The sequence below is a fragment of the Haemaphysalis longicornis genome, unplaced genomic scaffold (assembly GCF_048455015.1).
Source record: "Haemaphysalis longicornis isolate Haplotype H1 unplaced genomic scaffold, Haemaphysalis longicornis Haplotype H1 scaffold_5, whole genome shotgun sequence".
Classification (NCBI taxonomy): domain Eukaryota; kingdom Metazoa; phylum Arthropoda; class Arachnida; order Ixodida; family Ixodidae; genus Haemaphysalis; species Haemaphysalis longicornis.
In genome coordinates, this window is record NW_027526385.1 from 160,007,962 (window position 1) to 160,029,205 (window position 21,244).

The 21,244-nt window shown below is 45.5% G+C and overlaps 1 protein-coding gene across 1 annotated transcript; it reads left to right on the plus strand.

Annotated features, from left to right (window-relative positions):
- Positions 1 to 428: 428 nt before the first annotated feature.
- LOC144139493 (E3 ubiquitin-protein ligase MIB2-like) lies at positions 429 to 15,590 on the plus strand. Its single transcript, XM_077671819.1, has 7 exons — positions 429 to 575; positions 2,667 to 2,818; positions 6,377 to 6,503; positions 8,412 to 8,633; positions 8,877 to 9,064; positions 12,407 to 12,474; positions 15,153 to 15,590. Exons 2-7 carry the CDS (start codon positions 2,712 to 2,714, stop codon positions 15,395 to 15,397), a joined length of 957 nt encoding a protein of 318 aa, XP_077527945.1. The 5' UTR covers positions 429 to 575; positions 2,667 to 2,711; the 3' UTR covers positions 15,398 to 15,590.
- The last annotated feature ends 5,654 nt before the right edge of the window (positions 15,591 to 21,244 follow it).

Genomic DNA, 21,244 nt, shown 5'->3' on the forward strand with positions numbered 1-21,244 from the left:
CACAGGAGAATATACATGCGGCTGAAACAGCCTTCGCGCAACCTGCACACGTTTTTACATTACGTATTGATGCGTTTAGCGCTTTGCTATTGGGACATGCAGCTGCCGCAGCTGGCCAGCTAGAAACATGTGTTGAGTATCTAGTAATCCTCTCACGGCACCTTTCTATTTCACATATTTCATCCGCTGCAACACTTCAAATGTAGTGCTTAAGAAACCGGGGTACGGCAAGAAAACATTTTCGCATGTTTTGGATGTACGATGTGAAACGATGCTGCTTCCCACACGGATTGTCCTTGACCCTCGAGTGACAAACCTTTCAGATACGTACATCTTCCAAAACATAAGAGCTTCTTTCCTCTCCACCCCCTTTGATGCATTATCAGGCTCCCTGTTTCTGTTTATCTTCCAGGAATGAGGCCGCAGTGGTGGAGTTCCTGTTGTTACAGGGAGTGACAGTCAATGCGACCAACAAATGGAATCGCACAGCCCTACATGTTGCCGCCAGCAAAGGTTTCTTTAATTGCGCCCGTGAGCTGGTGAAGTGCGCGGGGGAGCTGGATGTCAATATTCAGGTGGGTTCTCTTTTCTTCAACCTTTTTAAAGGAGCACAATCCTGATTTGGCTTTCTAGTATTTGAGAGCGGTTTTTCGCCTGTATACGAATACGGTTAAGGTAGCAAGGTGGTTTTTGAACGTTTTAAATACGAGCCAATGTTTACCTGAAGTACGTGCACGGATAACATAATCGAATAATTGTGCCCATCAATAGCCACTGCAGGTTGACTATAGAGGTTAACAAAATGTGCGCTTTGTTTTTCTACGGTGGTGACACTGCTAGAAGCCAGGAATAGCCTGTGTAGATTTGATTGGGTAATACTAGTCTCAAATGCTTGTACTACCTTTTATGAACCAAGAGGTGGTGAAATTTTATATCTAATCCTTGAGCAGTTGTAAAGTGGGAATAAAACTATATGAGAACGCCCCAATTGTGCAGTACTCTTATTCATTCAAACGTCCGTTTTTACCAGCAATTTCGGAATTTTACAATTTCACATCTTGTTAAATGGCCTAATTGGCAGGCTGAAGCTGGACTTCTTTTAAAGGATGGTGAGCCTTGCGCCAGAATTTGAAAGATATTTGCAATATTTTGTTCGTCGGGAAGTAGGTAAATAAGTGGAAAAGATGAAAGTTAACCAGCAAGGTGTGCCGGAGAAGAGCGAAATAGAGAGAAAACATGCGGGTGTACTTTTTTGGGAGTAAATGCCGTCCAAAAGAAAGTAGTCTAAGAGAAGATTGTTTGAAAATCATGTGAACGGGCAAATGGTGTTGGTTGTGGAGCCGAGTGACCTCAAACGAAGCTTCTGGGAATGCCAAAAGTGAAACACGGGGCACGGGGGCCGACTGGAACCATTATCACGACGTGCCCATAACCTGTCACCGCTTCAGTAGATCCGAATCATTGACTGTGTTTAACATACCCGTTAGCCATCGTTCCCTTGACCTTGCGTTCCTGTAGCTAAGTAAAGCTTGTTGAAATAAACTTTGCCAAGTCATGTGCTCACCTGGAAAAGAATGCGCTAGCCTAATTAACTAATTACGGGTGTATTAATGTGAACTTGAGTACGGAAATAGGGAAGCAGAGGAGTTGCAAAAGCAGTCAACAAAGTGACGCTACCAGTGCGCCGTAGGCGAACTGAACTCCGCAGTTTGGCCTGCAGGCATTTATCGCGGAGATCTGTCATATCCAGAACGACACAATAGCATCTAGATCATTGTAATCAAACAATAATGGCCTTCGTTGGTGACAAGTTATTATACTTCTATCAAACAAGATTAACCCGCGCGGTGTGCGACGAAATAAGCAAATAGGTGCTGCGCCGGCAACACGGTATAAGTAATTGGGTGCAGTCAGGTCCTGGTAACGAAACAAATTATATCCCGAGGCGTCATCGGGGCAACACCCCACTAACTCTCTTTATCTGACCTGACATACCACCATCGACACCAAATAACATTGCGCGATTGAGAAACACTCATGTCTGAGCAATCGTCCAGGGCACTCTCCCACTACCTGGCTGGAGGTGACCGGGAGCTCCTCGCCCGAGCTACAGCTCCTGACCGCCACTAGGGCTCAGGATTACCTGGCGCGCCTCCCTCACCTGAGGGACACTCGCTAGGACTGAGCCTCGTCAGAAATAAAGTTATTCTCTCTCTCTCTCTCTGCAGGGCACTCTTTTATTTCTGTTTTTTCATGCTGTTTTGCTTCTGACAGTTTTCTGTCTTGTATCTCCTGTCCCTGGACATGTTGCTTCAAGCCGCATATTTAAGACATGTGCCCTCCCTGTCTTTCTACAATATTTGCCTATTTCTTTCACTAGTATCGCCTATTTGCCTATTTGCCTATTTGCCTATTTCTTTCACTAGTTGTGTAATAGGAATAATGTTTTATTTATTGCTTATATGTAACTCTGTATCCTGGCGCTCCTAAGATTTCTCAGTAAAATTTCTTCTCGGCTTATCTTGCTTATTCTACATGTTTAGGAAATCCATCCCCGATGATAATGCATGTGTACTAGTAATATTTTTCTTGCTGAAGAAAAACTCGGGATGATGATGGAAAATTTTTCTCCTACTCCTCTCACTTATTATTTGGTATTACCCCAGGACGACTGTGGTTGCACTGCTCTTCATGAAGCGGTTAGAAACAATATGGACATCCTTGCTCTTCTGTTAGACGACCCACATGTGGATCTGCACATCAAAAACGACAGTGGCTTCAACGTTCTTCACCTAGCAGCAATGAATGGAAACATTCTGTGAGTGTTTAACGCTGATTTGTTTAAAAGAATATTTTTTTGATATGGTCGAATTCAATTGCCTCTTGCAAAACTAGCCATCATGCTTCCGCTACCCTCATCACTGGAACGGGAATACAGTCGGACACGGATATATCGAACACGGATATATCGAATTATTGTCTATATCGAACTGCCTGAACGTCTCCTTGAAAATACCTTGCAAAAGTATAGCGCTGTTATACGCGTGTATCGAACTCTCGGTCACGGGCACATTCGGTATATTGAACGCTGCGCCCCAAGTGCCCCTGCAAGTGCGCTTCTCCTTACGGGGTTGATGAGATGATGATGGAAACTTCTCCTGCCGCGCTCGGTTTCGGGCATTTTTCCTGCATGCTTGAGCGTTTTTCAGTGGTTGATCGCGCAGGGACCCATGTACCGGGTTACGCATTTTTATCCACGGCCCACGTTTCGGAGCCATGGTCACGGAAAAACGGAAGACTTTGAATTTAGAACATCCTTGTGAACTTATGATGTACAAGAAGCAAGCGAATCTTACAGATTATTTTTATGTTGAAGTGTCGTTGTCCTAGCGGTGTGGCTTTGAATTTACCGTGCTGTGAGTACCTGTGAATCGGTGAGGTACCTCTTGTAGCGACTTTCAAAAGCTCTCAGTCATGTGCGGAGTTTTCAGATACGCTTCAAATAGGCATACTTCATATTTCGAACTATCGATATACCGAACTATTTCCTGATCCCCTTGGAGTTCGATATATCCGTGTTCGACTGTATAGACATCCGAATCCTTTTGAGGCATTAAACCAGCACTTCCGCAAGTAGATAATATTGACAAGTAGTCTTGGTACCTAAAAATACATTCGGTCTTGTAAATTTGATACGTTCAGAGCAAGCAGTTTAAGATGGATGCTTGCCATAAATAACCTAAGGTTCGACAGCGTCGTTAATTGTACTGATCATGGCACCCGCGATGAAAACGTGGAGGGGTCGTCACCCACCCCCTCGGCTGCCAATTAATCCGCCTGGACGCAAGGCGCATGCCGAAAGGAGCCGAGCAGCATACCAACTGTGGAAAAGACGCGGCTCTGTCTTGAGGGCAGCACTACACGGACGCGTCGTACTCTCGACGGGCCCTTGCTCGTCTTGACAGCAATGCACCCCTCGCCGTTTCTTGTTTCTCTTTTACCGTTTCCTTCCTACCACATCGACAAACACCTACCACAATCCACCAGTGAACGCGCGGCCACAAGGTAATCGCCCTTGGCGACTTGAATGCTCAGCGTAAGGCATGGGGATACCTAAGACACCAGGAAAGTGAAAACACTATACGATGCAGCACTTTAAAACCTACTGCATTGGTGCAACAATCCGGATCTTCCGACAAAAACCGAGAACAGAAATTCCCGAGACGACACCGTGCGCTCACCTTCACGAATAACATAAAAAGTGCCACCTGAATGCGACTTGACCCGACAATCGGCAGCGATCACTGTAATATGCAACTGCAAACTGTCCCCCAAATCAGCGTAGCGGCCGAGCCAGTCTGGTAACTTGGTCAGACTTTGGAAACGACACCCCTGGGGACTCCACTAACATAGACAACTGGGCCCAACTGTTTCTTCACATAGCCAAGAAACAGACACAAAATTGTACAAACCTAGAAACGCCAGCTACTGGCGCATGCCTACTCCATGTTTGGCATGCACTACAAGGCTTGCTTCGAAGGTGGAAAATGAACAAAACAAATAAAAAATTTCGCATCCACGTTGATTAAATCACGGCGCAGGCAGATGCGTAGGCTAAGCTCAGCCAACAAAACGAGAGTCAGTTTTGTAACGGACTCCAAGGCACGTTCGGCACCCGCCGAGACTGGCACTTACTCCGATCCTTGCTTGGCCGCAAAGAATCAAAATCCACCACGCACCACCATCTGAAGCTCCTCATAAAGACACACAGTGGAACACAATTAGGTTTATTGAGAGAGTTTGAGCAAGCGCTTGAAGCACCCTCCTCCTCGACTCATCCATTATTTCCATCATACACGGGAAAACCAAACCCACACATCGAAACGCATTTTACCTTGGTAAATTCGTAGGAGGCGTTCAACAAATAACCCCAAATAAAGGCCCAGGAAAAGACTGGATTCCCAAATAGCTGCTCCAAAAATATCACTACTCTGCCCTTGGAAAATATAGAAACTTTTCAACCTGCAATGCAGGCAGGAATGCTCCACCCACAATAAAGCTACGCTGATGTCACCTGCATCCCCAGACCAAACAAACGCCTCTCTACACATAACCTACTCCCCATATCCCTCACTTCCTACGCCGGCAAACTGTTAGAGCGCATGGTGCACAACAGACACTCATCCCCCATCGAAGGGAACGGGTACTTCTCACATACCATGTGCGACTTTCACCTCCATCTATGAGGACAGGACATCGTACTTCAGATGAATGACATTCGGGATACCATGCATGTCACACCAAAAGCCAATTCCAGCCCCAGGCATCAAAGGTTGTGAAATGTATAACCCCCCGCTCAACCCCGCTATTCTGCAAGGTCTGGCGTCTGTAAACTGCAGCAGATGCAAATAAAATACTCCACCACTCCATTTCGGACCAACCGCACGGCAACGATTCGACACATTTCCAATGGCCACTAAAGGAATATCGCAAAGATCCCTCGTTTCAGCATTATTATTCAATGTACCCATGAAATATCCGTGGCTGTCCTTGCAGTGATTCTTAATTTACGCTATAAATTTGCGATGGCAACGTCACCATTTATGTCCTCGCCAGCTCCACCGCCGCCATACATGACGCACTTCAGGAAGCCGCGCACGTAACCCAAACCTATACATCCAATTTCGTGGACTAGAATGCGCTTCTGAAAATTACGCCCTCCTCAAGCATATGCGCTTGCTTGCAGAAAACGAGTAGACCCAATCCCTGATCCGGAGTTACCAATCAGCTACCGAACAGCACCCACAGTTTCTAACTTCCCCAGAAACAGAAGCGGCCCTTAAACCCTACCTGCATTACAACGCACCCTCACACGACTCGCATAACTCGTGCGACCAATCGTCCATCGCCACTACCGCCGGCCGTCAGGAGAAGGACATTGTAAAAAAAAACAGAAGAAATATTTATCAGTTGTCTAAACTGCGGCACAGTGCGTATGAATCACCGATGCAATAGTACAGTATGCGTGTTTTAGTATACATAGGAGGGCCTGGCTCCGCAGTCATCTCACGCTGACCATTAAATAAGGTCGCAAGTTATGTTACATATGTCGGGTATATTATTGCTACCACTAACCGCTAACACGAAGCCCATGCCCGACAACGCTGCACATTCGAGACTTGCGGAGTTCTGTCATTGCGATTTAAGAATAGCAAACATTAACTGCTTTATTTTTCCTCAGGCTGGAGGTATATCACACCAAATGCCTGTAATTTATTTTTATAGTACTCCTTTAAGTCATGCTAATCATCTGGTTTTCTTGCATGAAGTAGATTGACTCATTTATGATTTTTTATTTCGGTTGGTACTTCCAAAGCGCGACAGAGACTATTGTGTCGGAAGCGCCAGAACTGGCCGGTGTGACGGATAAAGGGGGTTATACCTCACTGCATTTGGCTGCCATGAATGGACACTATCAGGTTGTCACCATCCTGCTTAATCAGGTACAGTTTCAAACTGATGCAAGAAATTTGCTTTTGTCAAGTTTTCAGAAATGTTGATCTTCATTTAACAGACCACACAAAAAATATTCCCCGGTAATTGTTTTCACAAAGATGAGAATAGCGTTGCCGCAGAATCTTTGTGATGTGCACTGAAAGAATACCTGTAGAAGGGTAGTATTTTTGTTTGCCATAAGAGAATACTTTTGTATGCAGGGTTCCCATATGTTCATACTGCGCTTGTTTTGCAGGTACACTGAAGTAAGCTTCACAAACTTCTGTTGGCGTTTGCATTGCATAGATAGGATAGAACAAACATAGTTTTCGCAGTTTAGGCGACCGCTAAAGCAGTATTTATATTTAAAAGCCCGAAAGAAAAACATCATGCGACGTCTGAGACGGTCACAAAAACAGAAGTCACGAAAATTATCCTTTCCATGTGATTGGACGATGCCCGAGGTTTCATAGTTCATATATATACCTTCGAGTGTGTTTTAATACTTTTCATTAATGACAATTTTAGAACTAATGGCAACTCGCAGGTTTCTCACAATGTAGTTCTTGTGGTTTATTTTTGGAAGATTGGACACACTTACTGAATAGTACTTGTGCAGTGAGCCTCCCCCTAGCTCAACAAATATCTAATTACAATCGACTGCGTTGCATAAGCCACCAAAAAAGATTGTAAATATGTAGTCGTGCTGCAGATCATTCTCTTAGTTCACCCTGCCAAAAAACCCCGGGCGATCTACAAACGTGAAACCTAGGGACGGGCGAAGCATGCAGTGGTTTGGCCCACGGAAACGAAACCGTTGGGTAGTCGAGGTATACAGCTTTGCTGTAAAAGTTCCGTGTCTTGAAAGTGCGAAGCGTTGTAGCGCCAGGTGTTGGAAAATGAGTGTCCCGGAATTTTAGTACCTCGACTACGTGATACGAGATACAACGGCGACGGCGACGACAGGAGAAGCCGACAGCCCGAGCTTCTAAGGGGATTCGCCTCTAGTGCCATCTTTTTAAGCTTCGCGATAAAAGCTTTGGTATATTTTATTTTTCCACTATTTATATTACTTTTTCTGACTATTGTGCTGCCTTTATTGGCCTTAAATTTTCTACAAGCGAACCAGTCGCGCAGGCATATGCAGCCACAACTGCAGTCAAGCGAAGCAAGCGAACCGTCGTAAGCGAATACACGTATATCATTTTCTTTTGTTTTCATTTATTTTAGTATTCAACTCATATAACACGAAGAAACCTCAGACTGTTTGAACCCGCTAGTGGGGAGGTATTTTACGAGCTAGTGAGTTGTTTCAACGCCGCCTTTACCCAGCTCGGCACAGCTAACGAACGAACTAAAAAAAGACAAACGATTGTATATACAAATTTTCTCCGGGCTCTGTTTTCACTGCGGAATCTACTTGTCCCGACCCGCCGTAAGCGGGTCGACTGATTTTATCGGAACCCTTATCAGAGGGTCGGCAACCCGAGTAGTCAGCGGGATCAAGCAAATCCGAGAGAGTACACGTCATAGAAAACGTCATGTAAAGTCTGCAATATGGATGCGGAAAGGAAATTAGCACTTTTACGTTTGATTTCTTAATTTATAAAATCACCTAAACGCACCAACAGTAGTCAAGATAGCCTAGGGGCCCATACTTTATTCTGACATGTAATCTCACAATGATCACAATTTTGTCAGCGTCCCTTTAAGGAGATGCCGAGCAAGAATAGTGTATTAGCATATTAGATTACTGCCATCATCTCGTATTTCACCTGTATGGCTTGACGCCTTTTTACTCTATTGTATTTAGAGCGTCAAAATGGATGAAGCAAGCTTTTGGCGGTGCCTAAGGGCTCGCTCATTTGAATATGATTTTTTCACTTGAGCTACTCGAATGTTTTTTTTTTCCACAGGGAGATTGTATGGTCGATGATCTGAGCAGCTGCCAGCGTAGCGCACTGTGGTTGGCCGTATCTGAAGGACACGTCGATATCACCGAGTTCCTCGTGGAAAACGGCGCCGATGTTAACAAGCCAGACAACAATGGGAATTCACCAATGCACATGAGCCTTTTGAACCGATCCAAAGTACAGTACCATGCCATCCATGCCTCCACAACTCCATGCATTGCAGCGGTATATCAAAAAGTTATTTCTGAGTTTCCCTTTTTGTGCTCTTTCTGTATCTTTAAAAGCACTAGACACTAAATTAAGAATAGGCACGGTATTTCCCTCACATCGCGCGTGTGGTGCTGTCAGATTTGGAGTTTTTTCATCCGTGAACAACACCTAAAGTACGGTTTTTTCGTGGCTTGCGCCGTTTTGCATGTACAAAGAATCGGGATATACATTGTTAACATCGTCTTCTTTCGTCTGCAGATTTTCGACCACCTTCTTCAGTTTCCTAAACCGGGTATGGACACAAGTCTAGCAGTAGCTTGGTTTCTGGCCAGATGCGGGGGCGATCTTCACCAAATGAACGACGCCGGGATCACACCATTGCAAATGGCGAACAACATTGGCGAGCAGGTGGAGGAGTCGCTTTTGATTTGGAAAACTTCAATAAGGTAATTCCAGCATTCTATTATACACCGTCATACGGGATCATTCATCGCTCAGCGGTGCTCTACGTTCCTAATTTCCATTACTGCGTGTACCACTGTGCCACAAACGTGAGTTTAGTGTATAAATATCGTAACAACCTAAACTACTAGTTTAACAAAAACATCACGATTGACCTCGTACACACCGCTGCACAACCTGGTTTCCCGGCCTCAGTGTCAGGACCATCTGGTTTTGATTTTACGGTGGTGGCAGCACCTTAAATTGCAGGGCAACGATTTTGCAATGTCCCGTTGGGGGCTGTGTAGCGTTGAGGCGGTTCCTTGATGGAACTCCGAAAGAAGCGTGTTAACTGCTGGGGTGATAGAAATTACAGAGTTTCAAGTTATGTCGCTTGGTGTTGAACCCATCACTGGTGGTTCTGGCGTTCTGAGGGCAGACTCCACTTTCAGATTCCGCTGTACACTGGTTCCCACCGGAATTACAAACGTGACACGAATTGAAATGTCATGTGGGCACAGTGCTTTTCACTTCGTACGTTTTAAGCAACTGCATCTGATGCATAAGCGCAGTTGTTTCCGCCGGAATCAGGCTCCGAAATTTACAGTTGTTTGAAAGCGCTGCAGTGAAAGCAATGCCAACATACTGAGTGCACGCGTTCGTCTTAGCACTTCGTGACCAACGCTACAAAGTAGGTTATGATAGCCACTGCTACACCGCTGAGACGGCCACGCGTATGAAAGGTGTGGGCTCTACAGAGCTGCGCGCTTCACAATTAACCTCCATTATGCGACCGCGGCGACGCTGTCGCATTAAATTATATTAACTGCGGTTACAAAACAGTCATTAGTCATCACTCACATTAGCCATTCAGTAGTCATTCAAGATATCATTATTCATCACTCGCATCTTAAAAACCATTTTGAGTAGCATGGGTACAAGCCAACGTGGATACAGTTGCAAGGACAGACTGTATAAGGCACAGAGGTTGAACGGTGAGTTCGTATTTGCATTTGGGCAAAATAATGTTGCCAGCGATAAAAGCGAACCACCAAATGGCGCGACGTGCTTGTAGCAAGGGCGAGTTCATCTGTGCAGCTTAGGAAATATAGTGGTGCCTCCTGTACGGTTCATTCAGGATTACCCTTCCGGATCTCTCTTACCATCTTTTAAGCGTGGCCGGCAGCTGAACAAAATTTCTTAAAATGACGAAGGCGGGAGATAAGAGATTGGCGCTGTTCTCACAACCGACGCGGCCAGGTATCAAAAGTCGGCATTGTGGGTTTGATGAGTGTGTGGTTGTCGAAGACATGCAACTAAACTGAGAAACAAAATTTAAATTTCCGCCTGTTCCTTTCTTAAGCGTTTGCGTCAAAAGGCGAGCATTCGGAAACCTAACTACTTTCGTCTAACATATATTCTAAAAGGTGCGTTAGTAGTTGTTATTTGATACAGTTCTTTAGTTGATGGATGTTGCCACTCTTCTAACGCCAAAGAATCAGCTTGACACATTTGTTTTGAGTAAATGATCAGTGGCTCTAGCTGCGGACACGACACCGCTTGCTGGTAATTGCTCGTTCGCATAAAATGCTTAGCTTGCCACTCGGTAAGGCCTGGAGTGCACGAGTGGTGGTCTGCAGTGTGTATCGGAGCTTTACCTTTGCGAGTTTAGGTTTTGAACAGCTCTCATTTGACAAAGCACATGAAGGTGTACAGAACCTTGTTGTCCTCGTTCTTTTATCTTGTGAGCTGTGAAATTTGCGGTTTTTAAATCTTTGTTCCTCTTATGAACTAGAACAACTGATTAAAGCTAGGTTGGCGGTAAACGCAATGAAAAAACATTAAAGGAAGATTTTTGTCATACGCAATGATTCTGGGCTCGGCCTGCAAAATTTCCGAAGCTCCTTTGCCGAAAGGGCTGCAGTAACCTTGCTTACCTACGGGTCCCAATGACGTCTTGTGTCTGGTAGAGCAACCGAAACTCATTTTACGGCTGTCACGTGATCGAATACCGACGAGATTCCTTCAGCAGTGAGCGCACCTGAGTTGATTTCACAGATCTGTCACTCCGCATTAGCACGGCCAAACCTCTTCTACGTCGCGCTCTAGACGGGGGTAGCTTCCTCGTTCCACAGCCAGGCTGCTCACATGGCAGTCTCGGCTGCAAACTATCGGATGAAGCAATACCGCAAGTTGAGCAAGTTGGGGCACCAATGAAAACACAAAAGCGCACAAAGCACTCGTGTGTGTGCTCCGTGTCTGTCCCCGTTATTTGTGTGCTTTCAGGTTTTTGAACTATCGACTGCACAATCACGTGTGTGTGCCTCTTCAATGCCTGCGCTGTAAGAAGACGAGTTGAAGGCAAAAGAATTAAACGCACAATAGTTTCTTTTCGTTAGCGATTAAGCTGTACATCCCCCGGGCTTTACCATGAGGCATGTACAGCTCAGTCAGTAACGTGGGTCTTACAGTTGAATCAGATTGTGGGGCTTTATAAACGAAAGACCCACAATCAAGTTAACATTAATCCTTCTGGATACCATCTCAGTCATACAACACGGCACACGCCAAATGTAAGAATGAACTAGAGTGAGCAATCTTTCGTGTACCAACCAACAGAAATAATAAACTCTCGGAGAAACTTCTACTACAGTGAGCCCACGTTTAAAAAACCGGTAAAGAAATGCTACTAAAGGAAAACCCCCGCAGTACTGATATATAATTAAGTTTTAAAGTATATGTCAATATGTTCCCTAAAAGAAGAGGTTAGGAAATTTTACAAACTAAAATTCTTACAAAATTGTGGCGTAGTTGTGTAATTATTGAATGTTAGTGTGTACGAATTACTGCGTTTGTGGGTACACTTTGGTACGTATGTGCATTTTAGACCTATGTTTTGTATAGTACATAGGAAATGTATCAATGACTGAATTTCGTGCTATTTTTCTATTACGATTAGGTTAACATGTTGAAATTTCTGAAGAGCCCTTTTATTACATACACTGGAAATCCGGTGGCTCAGGCCTCTTTCAGGCCGCTTGCGCCTTCAGTCTCAGCTTCCCCTTTGTTACGCTATAAAATGGAAAAAGAAAAAGTGAAAAAGAAAATCAATCTATTTCCAGCACTGTGAACCACGACGCATAACGTGTACCGTAAATAGGCGGAAGGTCGTTTTTGGGTTCTCTTCAGGGCCCCAGGTAAAGACGCTCTTCTGGGCAGGCGTGCAGAGTCGGTGTAGTTTGTTCAGTCTCGCGTAAGAAGGATTCTTGGTGTGGTGCATTCCTGCATTATTTAAAATGCGACTTTGCACAACATACATCTGTTGTGCCGTGCTTTTTTTTTTTCAGTGACGGAGTGGATTTCGGTCGGAGTATAGAAACCGGACGAGCATCGGGGGCCGGAGCATCAGAAAATGGTAGTTCTCTTTTTCGCCACTTTTCAAGCAGAACTCCATTCAAGGCTTCGATATCGTTTTGGAGCTTTGGACGGCTAATCTATACGCTCGCAAGCAACTTTTCAGGACAACGCGGCGTAAAGCGCAGACAGAAGCGCTTTAACAGGACACGAAGAGGTGGAAACAAGGTGGCCTGTATCGATGGATTGCGGCGCCGAGAATCTAAATTCATTTGTCTCGCAACTAGCAGTTTGATGAGACATGAAATGCCAGGAACGCAAAACGGTGGATGTCAACCCGTACGCTTATGGGTTCCCTGTGACATCACAAAAGTGGTGAACGGCAAGAGCTCATTAAAGAAGCATTATATATGTTTTCCTAAAATACAGTTCCGAAGTGGTTGAGCACGTGAAATAAACGTAAATCAAACCTTTCCATGAGCTCGTGTTATATAAAGAATGCAGAATGCAGCTTTTATACATTCCCTCCCTTTCCTTGCTGCCCTCAATATTCCGTCAGCTATCATGCTTTCAGTTTCGGTTTCGAAAAGCGTTGGTGCGCAATTAGCATACACAATAACCTACGACGATGAGCGCCCGAGAATCTGCAAGCAATATACCCGGCAGGAAGCACGTAGATTCTCTTCATTAGATTAGCAAAAGGAACAAAACACACTGCTAATCGAGGCGCCGAGATTCCAATCTCCCGTCTTCCGCGCGCGCTGGACGAGGTGTAGAAAGAGAGGTAACTATTTAATTAATATGTTGCTATAGGTAAACTGCGCCCGGTTCGGACATAGTCGCCCGTAAAATGAACTTACAATGAATGGTTAGATGACATAATCCGCCCGTTTACGAGAATCGACCCGCCGCTGATATCCACAAAGCGTGGCAACGACCACAAAGTGGCAACGACCACTATTGCACACGGCTACCGTGAAGGTTTATTTCACGCTGGGTTCGCGTTGCACAAGTGAATATAATATGGGATGGCTGGGATTACAAGAACAGGTGATGTAAAGGCGCCAGCCTGAACGGCGCTAGCCGCGTGCCCAGGAAGCTGCACTTGATGTTCTGAACGGTGCTTGTTGCTTCAGAAGCGGCTTCGCCGCCGCACTCCATGTTCGCAGCCGGCTCGATGGGGTATGGGACACCGGTGTATGCGCGCACATCGACCGCTAGAGTATTTAAACGCGTTTCGTTGTCCGTTGGTGAAAAATTTTATAAGCCTGAGCCAGCCTCGTTGGCCAGAGAAACGTTGCTGTAGTAGACCTGTGCCCCGCCGCGCCGCACCGCCGCAGCAGCCTGTGTTGCTCGCGCCGCTTTGCGCGCCACCGAAGTCTTCAGAGTGAGCACGCCACCGGGCATTCGCTCCTATTTTGTGCGCAATGCCTACGTCACGGGAAAAATAAAACGGAAGCGGGTGAGGGAAACACCAGTTTATTTACCTATTTCTCAGCAAATAACCCATCGTTGCTCGTCGAGCAAAACCCGAAATTGCTTCGAAACCGATGATCTTTAAGTTAAAACAAAAGTTTATTCAGCCTTTAGTGTCCCTTTAACAACTGGGGCAGCTGACCCAGATTCAAACTCAGAACTACTGAGTTTGCTATCACGTTATTTATTCTAATAAAGGGCCTCACCTAGGCGCACACAAAGCGCAAATAATTTTCAATTGAATCGTACGGCGTTAACACATTAGTGCCTCCTACTGCTTCTAAAGATTTAAGTTCATGGAAATTTCCCGAACCGACCTTCGGGGGTAAAGTTCTACCAGAAGCCGTTGATTGATTGACTGATTGATTGATTGATGGAATGATTGACTGAATGGCTGGTTTTTTTGGTTGGATGTTAAGTTTGTTGAGTGATTGATTGTTTACACCATCGTCCTGCTAACGCGGCCATGACGTTTGTCATCTCACTAGAAGAACTAACGTAGCTGATGTATTACTGTTTTAAATTAGCGCTACTATTTGCAGCCGCCGAAATTACATTTTCTTACTAAGGTGGCAGCTATACCACGAACGTGGCTGCTCTTGCTCTACAAAATTCCAATCTTTTTTTCACCTTTACAGCCTGGTAGTTTATCTGCTAAGCGCGACCCCTAATCCTAAGCCGGTCATGAATTTGAGGGAATACAATCGCACTTCAACGCAACGTGGCTAATTGTTCTGTTTCCTGACCTAAAAACGCACGTGTACATCAATTTTTGTACACTTTCAAACAAACCTCTTACTTCCGAACCAACCTTTTGTATCCTCCAGGATCAACGCACGGCCGGTTTACTTGTGTGCACAAATTTTTTGTGCCTCTTATAAATCTAACAACGTTGCGGTTAATTTGTTTTTATCCGTGTATTGAATTGCCTGTTTTGCCCTATTCTTGTCATGTTGGATGTCTGCGCTTTTCGACGAATCTTTTATCTTCCATCGTAAGCCCAGTTCATTATCAGCTGCTGGTTGCTCTAGATTTTTGGAAGTAACGCTACCTAAATGCCTGAGTATATTCACTCATGTCGATCCAATACTTCCAGCGTCTCCTTAAAACAAACCTTACTGTGAGCTTTGTGCAAACTTCTATGCGCTGCTTTAAAATAGCCTTGGCACCGGTACAAGCGCTCGGCGTTAATGCGACATTACTCGAAGCAGCCAAACAAGCCCCGTATAATCATTCATGTTTCTTTTTCGGCACTTCCTGTAGGGCCAATGAACAGGAGTGGAGCACAATCGGAGACTGGCATGGCAAAGAGGCTGAGGTCAATCCTGAGGGAGATGAGGTCAAAGTGCCAGGAAATGGAGGACATCAACGTGTGTGCCCTCTGCTGCGAGAAGCCCCGCGATGTGGCCTTCACTTGCGGCCATCGTGTCTGCGCAGACTGTGCTAAAGCATTAACGATGTGTCCTTGGTGCCGTCAGATAATTTCTAGGAGGATAACGCTTTATTGATTGCACATGTTAACTACGCGCAGTCTACATGCCGTGACCTGTGCATCTTCCCCTTGCATGAAAAACGTCTTAATAGGTGACCAGAAGGAAGTCACAAAGGGTGCGCAATTAGGGACAAAGCTTCGTTTAAATTTTTAATTGTACATTTTTTTCGTGAAGCATGGTTCGAGAGAGAGGAAGAATAAACGTTTATTCGAGCAAACGGTGGTGCTTGGTTCGCCATTCGGCAGTGTAGGTCGGCCTTCCTACAGGGGACCTTGAATCTCAGTTCGACAAAATAAATACCAATTGGTTCGTTTGCCTTCCGAAAGACTCTAGTGAAACTTTAGTAGTAGCAAGCGTCAGAAAAATGTGTACTTTTCTTCGGCTAGGTGCGTTAAAATAATTTTGGACGCATTTTTGTCGTTAGAGAGAGAGAGAGAAGGCTCTTTATTAGAAAAGAAGGCTGAGATACTCGCTAAGGCGCATTGATCCTTCATAGAAACTGCTGATCGGGTACTGATTGTTGCTAATTTACTTTGCTGTTCGCTGATTCTTTAATTCAGTATTTGTACGGAAAGTGTGTTTAAAAACCGTTTAAATTATGTACACGTTCCTGTTACATGGCCACGCACTATCGTAAAAATGAGCAGGAAACAGCAGGAAATGGTGACTTCGGGTGAGATTAGGTGGATGGTAGTGGCCACCTGACCTGCGAAAGCTAGTTTGTTATTGATATTCCTTTTAGATGCGAGGTATCTCATAGTCGGGGATTTGTCCCTCTATTGTCATTGTCGTTGTTGTTGCGCCGTCCACACCCCCACTGCGCATGCTCGGCTTGCTGTACGCCTGCTGGTGTCTTACCCTTTAATGGCTCCTGGAGCGAGTGTTGCCGGTGTTTTCCTGGGCCGGCACGAGACGAGCACGGTTCACGCGCCTTCGACGTTTCATTGTCATCGGCAGCGGCGTGCGTCGGCGAGTCTCGGCGGGCCGTGATTACAAGCAGCCCACAACCATCCGGGGAACGTGCATCGACTTCATCTTCAGCAACTTTAGGGTTCATCCACTACAACAGCCCTTGACTTGACATTTCACAGACCATAAGGCGGTCATAATCAAAGCGGTACGCCAACCACAGCTCGACGTCACCTACGTTGAACATGATGATGATAATGCCTAAATAAAGACATACTCATACCACTTTAAATAAAGACAAACTCATACCACGTACAACGTCTCTCTCTCTCTCTCTGTCTCTCTGTCTCTCTCTCTCTATCTCTCTCTCTATTTCTGTCTTTTTATTGCCTCTTCCCTCTAACACCCCCACCCCGCCAATAAAATTACACCATCTTCCCGTAGGGGAACACTGAGTAGTATGCGAAGCAGCCATGGGGTCAACGCAATTTCCCACTTCGTAGTTCCGGTAAGTGAAAGGTGTGGTAGTTACAATGAAAGCCAAACGGTAAATATAACGGTAGCTACGTACCTCAACCTAACGGAAATGACGAACTGAAAACTACTGGACACTTAATCGACCCCATGGCTGCTTCCCATCCTCCTCAGGGTTCCCGCCTCGGGAAGATGGTGAAAATGTTCGTAGAGAAACCTGTGGTGTGTTGTGCAAAGGTAAGATGTGTAATTCAGAATAAATGAGGACTGCTTTATTCACGCATCCAGCCGTGTTCCGCAAAACAAAGCAATGCTGTAAACGCAACGCCGCCACACTCGCCGTAAAGTATGCGGCCAAATTCGCCGTCAAAATTTGCTCCATGTGAGCCGCGATTTAAGCGTCCGAGTTGCTTCGATCTGTCTCTCGAACGTTTCACCGCTGCTTGTTTGTGCCGTCAGGTATTGTGCGTGTTCACCGCGGAGGTGTATTTGGCTGTTGTCGGTTCGCTCGGTACCCTGTATTGTTCTGCTCCCTAATTTATCCGCGGTAAACTGGCGCGGACCTCCAGCTTTTGCAGAAACCGCGCAGTCTGTTGACCTGCTTTCAAACGCATGGCGCTATTAAACTCGTCAAAGATACCTGGTTTAGGAGAGTTCTGCAGTTAAAAACAGCAACGCGGACGCCAGCGCCCTCTTTAATGCTCGATCGGCCTCTCATCCTTTCGGCCTTGCAATACACCCATGAAAGCAGTTGTCAACATCTCGTTCCTTAAGCAAGAGTTTGTCAGTAGCATTTTCTTGGAAATGCATCTAGCTAGCCTTCGCTACAGCCGCTTGGTTCACGCTTGCGCGAAAGTTGAGGCTTTACAGCGTCTTATTTACACGCATTACTTGTTCCTCGCACCTTGACTCCCTGTGTGCAAAATTTGGTGGAGCTCTACAAACCGGAATGCATGTTGGCCTGCTCAGCAACGGTTGGAAAGGGAGCTCAACTTAGATAAGAACGACGGTCTTTCAACTTTTTTAGTGGATCTTAGTTGGTACTGGAAGTTTCAAGAAGTTTCGAGGTGTGACCTCTCCAAAGAAACGTGTACCTCACGTTGAACCCAAAGCGAACGGATCAACAGGCTAGGGACCGGGCCAAGACATACCCCATCCACCCAGAAACGATGCACGCAGAGGCAGCCAGCTACAAAAGGTTAGATGCATACGTAGTAGCCATTTTTAGCAAGCCAGATACCCCTCCAGTCGATTCGCTATCGCGGCAATTTCCCTAACCCTCTGACGCCGGCCGACACCCGGAATCATAATCTGAGTTTTCAAAATGGCCATTCCCGATTTCGTCAGCCCTCAAAATTGTCAATTAAATTCTCCGGAAACTCCGGTGGAATTGATATGAACTCCACGCACACGAACTGAGCGTTAACGAATGCAAACTTTAAGTTTAGGGATCGCGGGCTCATGTTTTTGACAGCGGTGGCGGGTACGTTTTTGATGGCGCTACCTTTAGGCCAAAAAACCTCAGTTTCTTCTCCCCATGATTATTGTTATACGACAGAATGAATTCTACAGAGAGAGCAAGAGATAAAGTTGCTCCGTGCCGTGCAGTGCAGTGTGATAGAAGCCCCCTGTAAAAATCCGTACGATGGCACCAAGTGTTAGGATCTAGCCATCACCGACTCAAGAAGTTGTCAGATGACTGTTGCAAACATCTATTAAGCAACGATATATAAAACAGCGGAGATATGGCAATTCGCCAAACAATTGTTAAACTGATCTCTCCTTTTGGAAGACCTATGTGATAAACATAACACTTTTTCAATTTGTAAGCACTGCCTCTGGTGGGGAGTGATGAAAAAATAACGGCTTCGAAGCTGACTTACCAAAAACTAGCAACTCCCCGTGTTAGTGAAATTTCGGGGCACGTAAATATCCCCTGGTGGTCAACATTAATCCGGAGCCCTCCACTACGGCGCGCCTCATACCCTGTGAACCGTCCATGCGTTAAACCCCATAATCAATCAATACACAAAACTGCTGATGTATCGAAAAATAGCTAAAGGCATAAAAAGGAAAAGAAAAAGCTTGTGGGTGTACATTTATCGCAACCACAGACATATTCGGAAAAAAGCCATGCCCGATAAAGAAAGAAAATGCCGGCAGTTTCAGATGCAACGCGCAGCGCAGTCAGGGTGCCATTTTTTATAAAATTAGTGACTAGTCTCTATGCAAACGTTGAAAACCGGAAGCTGGTGACATGTTTACCGAAATAGTTACGACATCCCGGAAGACCACCTGTTATTTAAACATTGTACCGTACGAACCTATACTTTCGTTTGTAGAAGAATGTGTTCATTAACCTCGGGTTATTTCTATACGCAAATCCCACCAGTGTATCTCCTCGAATGTTGCGATTGTCTACTACAAAGTTTTCCAACTGCCTTTCCTCCTATTTGCTTCTTAGTGACCTTTGCGTTAAAGTCTTCCATCACAATCGTGAACTGTGTTGTGTCCCTCTTCATTGCTGATTCGGCGTCGTCGTAAAAGCTATCTACGGCTTCATTATCATAGCTGGTTGTTGACGCATAGGACTGCACTCTCTTTCACCTGTATCGCTTCCGTAGCCTGATCACAAGAGCCGCAACTCTCGCGCTAATGCGAAAAACCTCTTCCACGCTTCCAGCTATTTCTCTGTGGATTGAAAATCCCACCCCGTGTTCTTTCTTCCCTTGGGGTCCACTGTAGCACAGAATCTGCTCGCTAGTAAGCTCCATGAGCCTCCTCCTATCCTTCTAACTTTGTTTAACCCTATAATATTCCACTTTATGTCAAAGAGATCATCTGGTAGTACAGCTAAGCTTCTCTCGCTAGACAGAGTGCGTGCGTTAAACGTTTCCAGTCTCAAGTTCCAATGGCGGCCTGGGCGAACCGAATGTTCCTAGTGTAGTTCCGTTGGCATCCAGGATGATGGTTACTTCCGGAGCAGGCAGCGCTCCATACCTGCAGGGGTTGGCCATGGAGAGCCAGATGAAAAATAGCGAGAGAGTGGGAGAAGTTTCCCGCAGATGACGTTGTCGCTCACGCCTGTAGTGACACTGAGCCGGATTTTGTCGGTTTTCTTTTTATACGCGCGGTTTTGAAGCAGTCAGCTGGCACAGTGGCTTGCTGATGAGATTCACTTATGTCTGGCCGTTGGAAAGCTAACCTACTGCCAGCCATGCTCAAGTGTATGGCCACAAAAAAAGGCTCGTTTGAAGCTCAGCTGGCCAAAGAAAAGCTGCTCAAGAGAACCTGAGCTTCTCAGCTGACGCTCAGCTGGTTAGTTTGAAGCTGAGCTCTCGCAGCTCGGTTTAAGCGAATGCGCCATCAATGGAAACTTCTCGAATGTACGGTGACTGTTTGTTTACATTTCGGCTTTCGGCTGTAGCTTTACCAAAAATGCGCCTAGCGAGCTGATTTAACTTGTCAAATTATCGGAACAGCAACGCGATAGCGAGAGCATGGCAGCGTGATAACGCGGTAACGCGATAACGCGAGAAAGAAGAGGAAATGGACATGGGAGAAGCCCCGATGGTACAACAAAACCTCTTGAATCCGGAATATGGGGAATTGTTAAATATACTGGACAACACCTCGTCGTCTGCTACTATGACCGACCACCATTGTTAGTTCAAAACCGATCTTTAGCTTTTTTGTACAACTACGAGAGGCCTGTTTTAACTATGGGTGATACCATTGCAGCGACACGCCCGATAAGCACGTCCAAAATGGCAGCATTCAGCAATGGTGTGTTTCGTATAAGGATCTGCCCGTCAAAGTACGTGTTGCTTCAAATGTTTCGTGCGTACATGTGCCGGTTTTTAACTGGCTTCGCATATTTAAGTAGTTGAAGCACCTTGTATCACGTTCTTGCCAATACACCTGTAGTTATTTTTTGTTTGCCAAGCACGTCTTTGTTACCTGCATTATATTGCAGAACAGGACTCGGCTCAAATTCTCCTAACAGGGCTGGATCTTGAAGGTTTGCGTACGTTGCCTTGCATAAAGCTTAAGATACTTCTTTCGGGCATTTATTTTGTTTTTACTCTACTCAGGAGACCGACCAAGGATTCCTGATAATACTGCCGAGTGTAATTTCGAAAAAAGTACTGCTGGCCACATATCAGAATTGTCTGACCTGTCGGACAAAGATCATACCATTGAGAGTATCCCTCCTAATTCCATACCAGAACTCACCTCGGAGGACTACAGCGATGGCGATATGGAGGAAGGGGACGTGGACTCCACAAACAGGAGGCCTTTGAAATGGAAGGTGTCTGAAAAATGAGGCTTTCCCAGCACTCACCGTTAAGAAGGAGAGATAATGAATGTCACATATTAGATTTGTTTTTAACATGCCGCATCATGACTTTCCATAATAAATGTTTGTTCGTGTAAAGAGAGACAGCAGAAATGTTTTATTTGTAATTACAGGCCCCT

What these genes read in the sequence shown, in the direction of transcription:
- LOC144139493 (XM_077671819.1), top strand. Translation starts at nt 2,712, where the DNA reads ATGGACATCCTTGCTCTTCTGTTAGACGACCCACATGTGGATCTGCAC. An exon ending in CAACTCCATGCATTGCAGCG is followed by an intron (nt 8,634 to 8,876) that starts GTATATCAAAAA and finishes TTTCGTCTGCAG; the next exon opens with ATTTTCGACCACCTTCTTCA. An exon ending in ATTTGGAAAACTTCAATAAG is followed by an intron (nt 9,065 to 12,406) that starts GTAATTCCAGCA and finishes TTTTTTTTTCAG; the next exon opens with TGACGGAGTGGATTTCGGTC.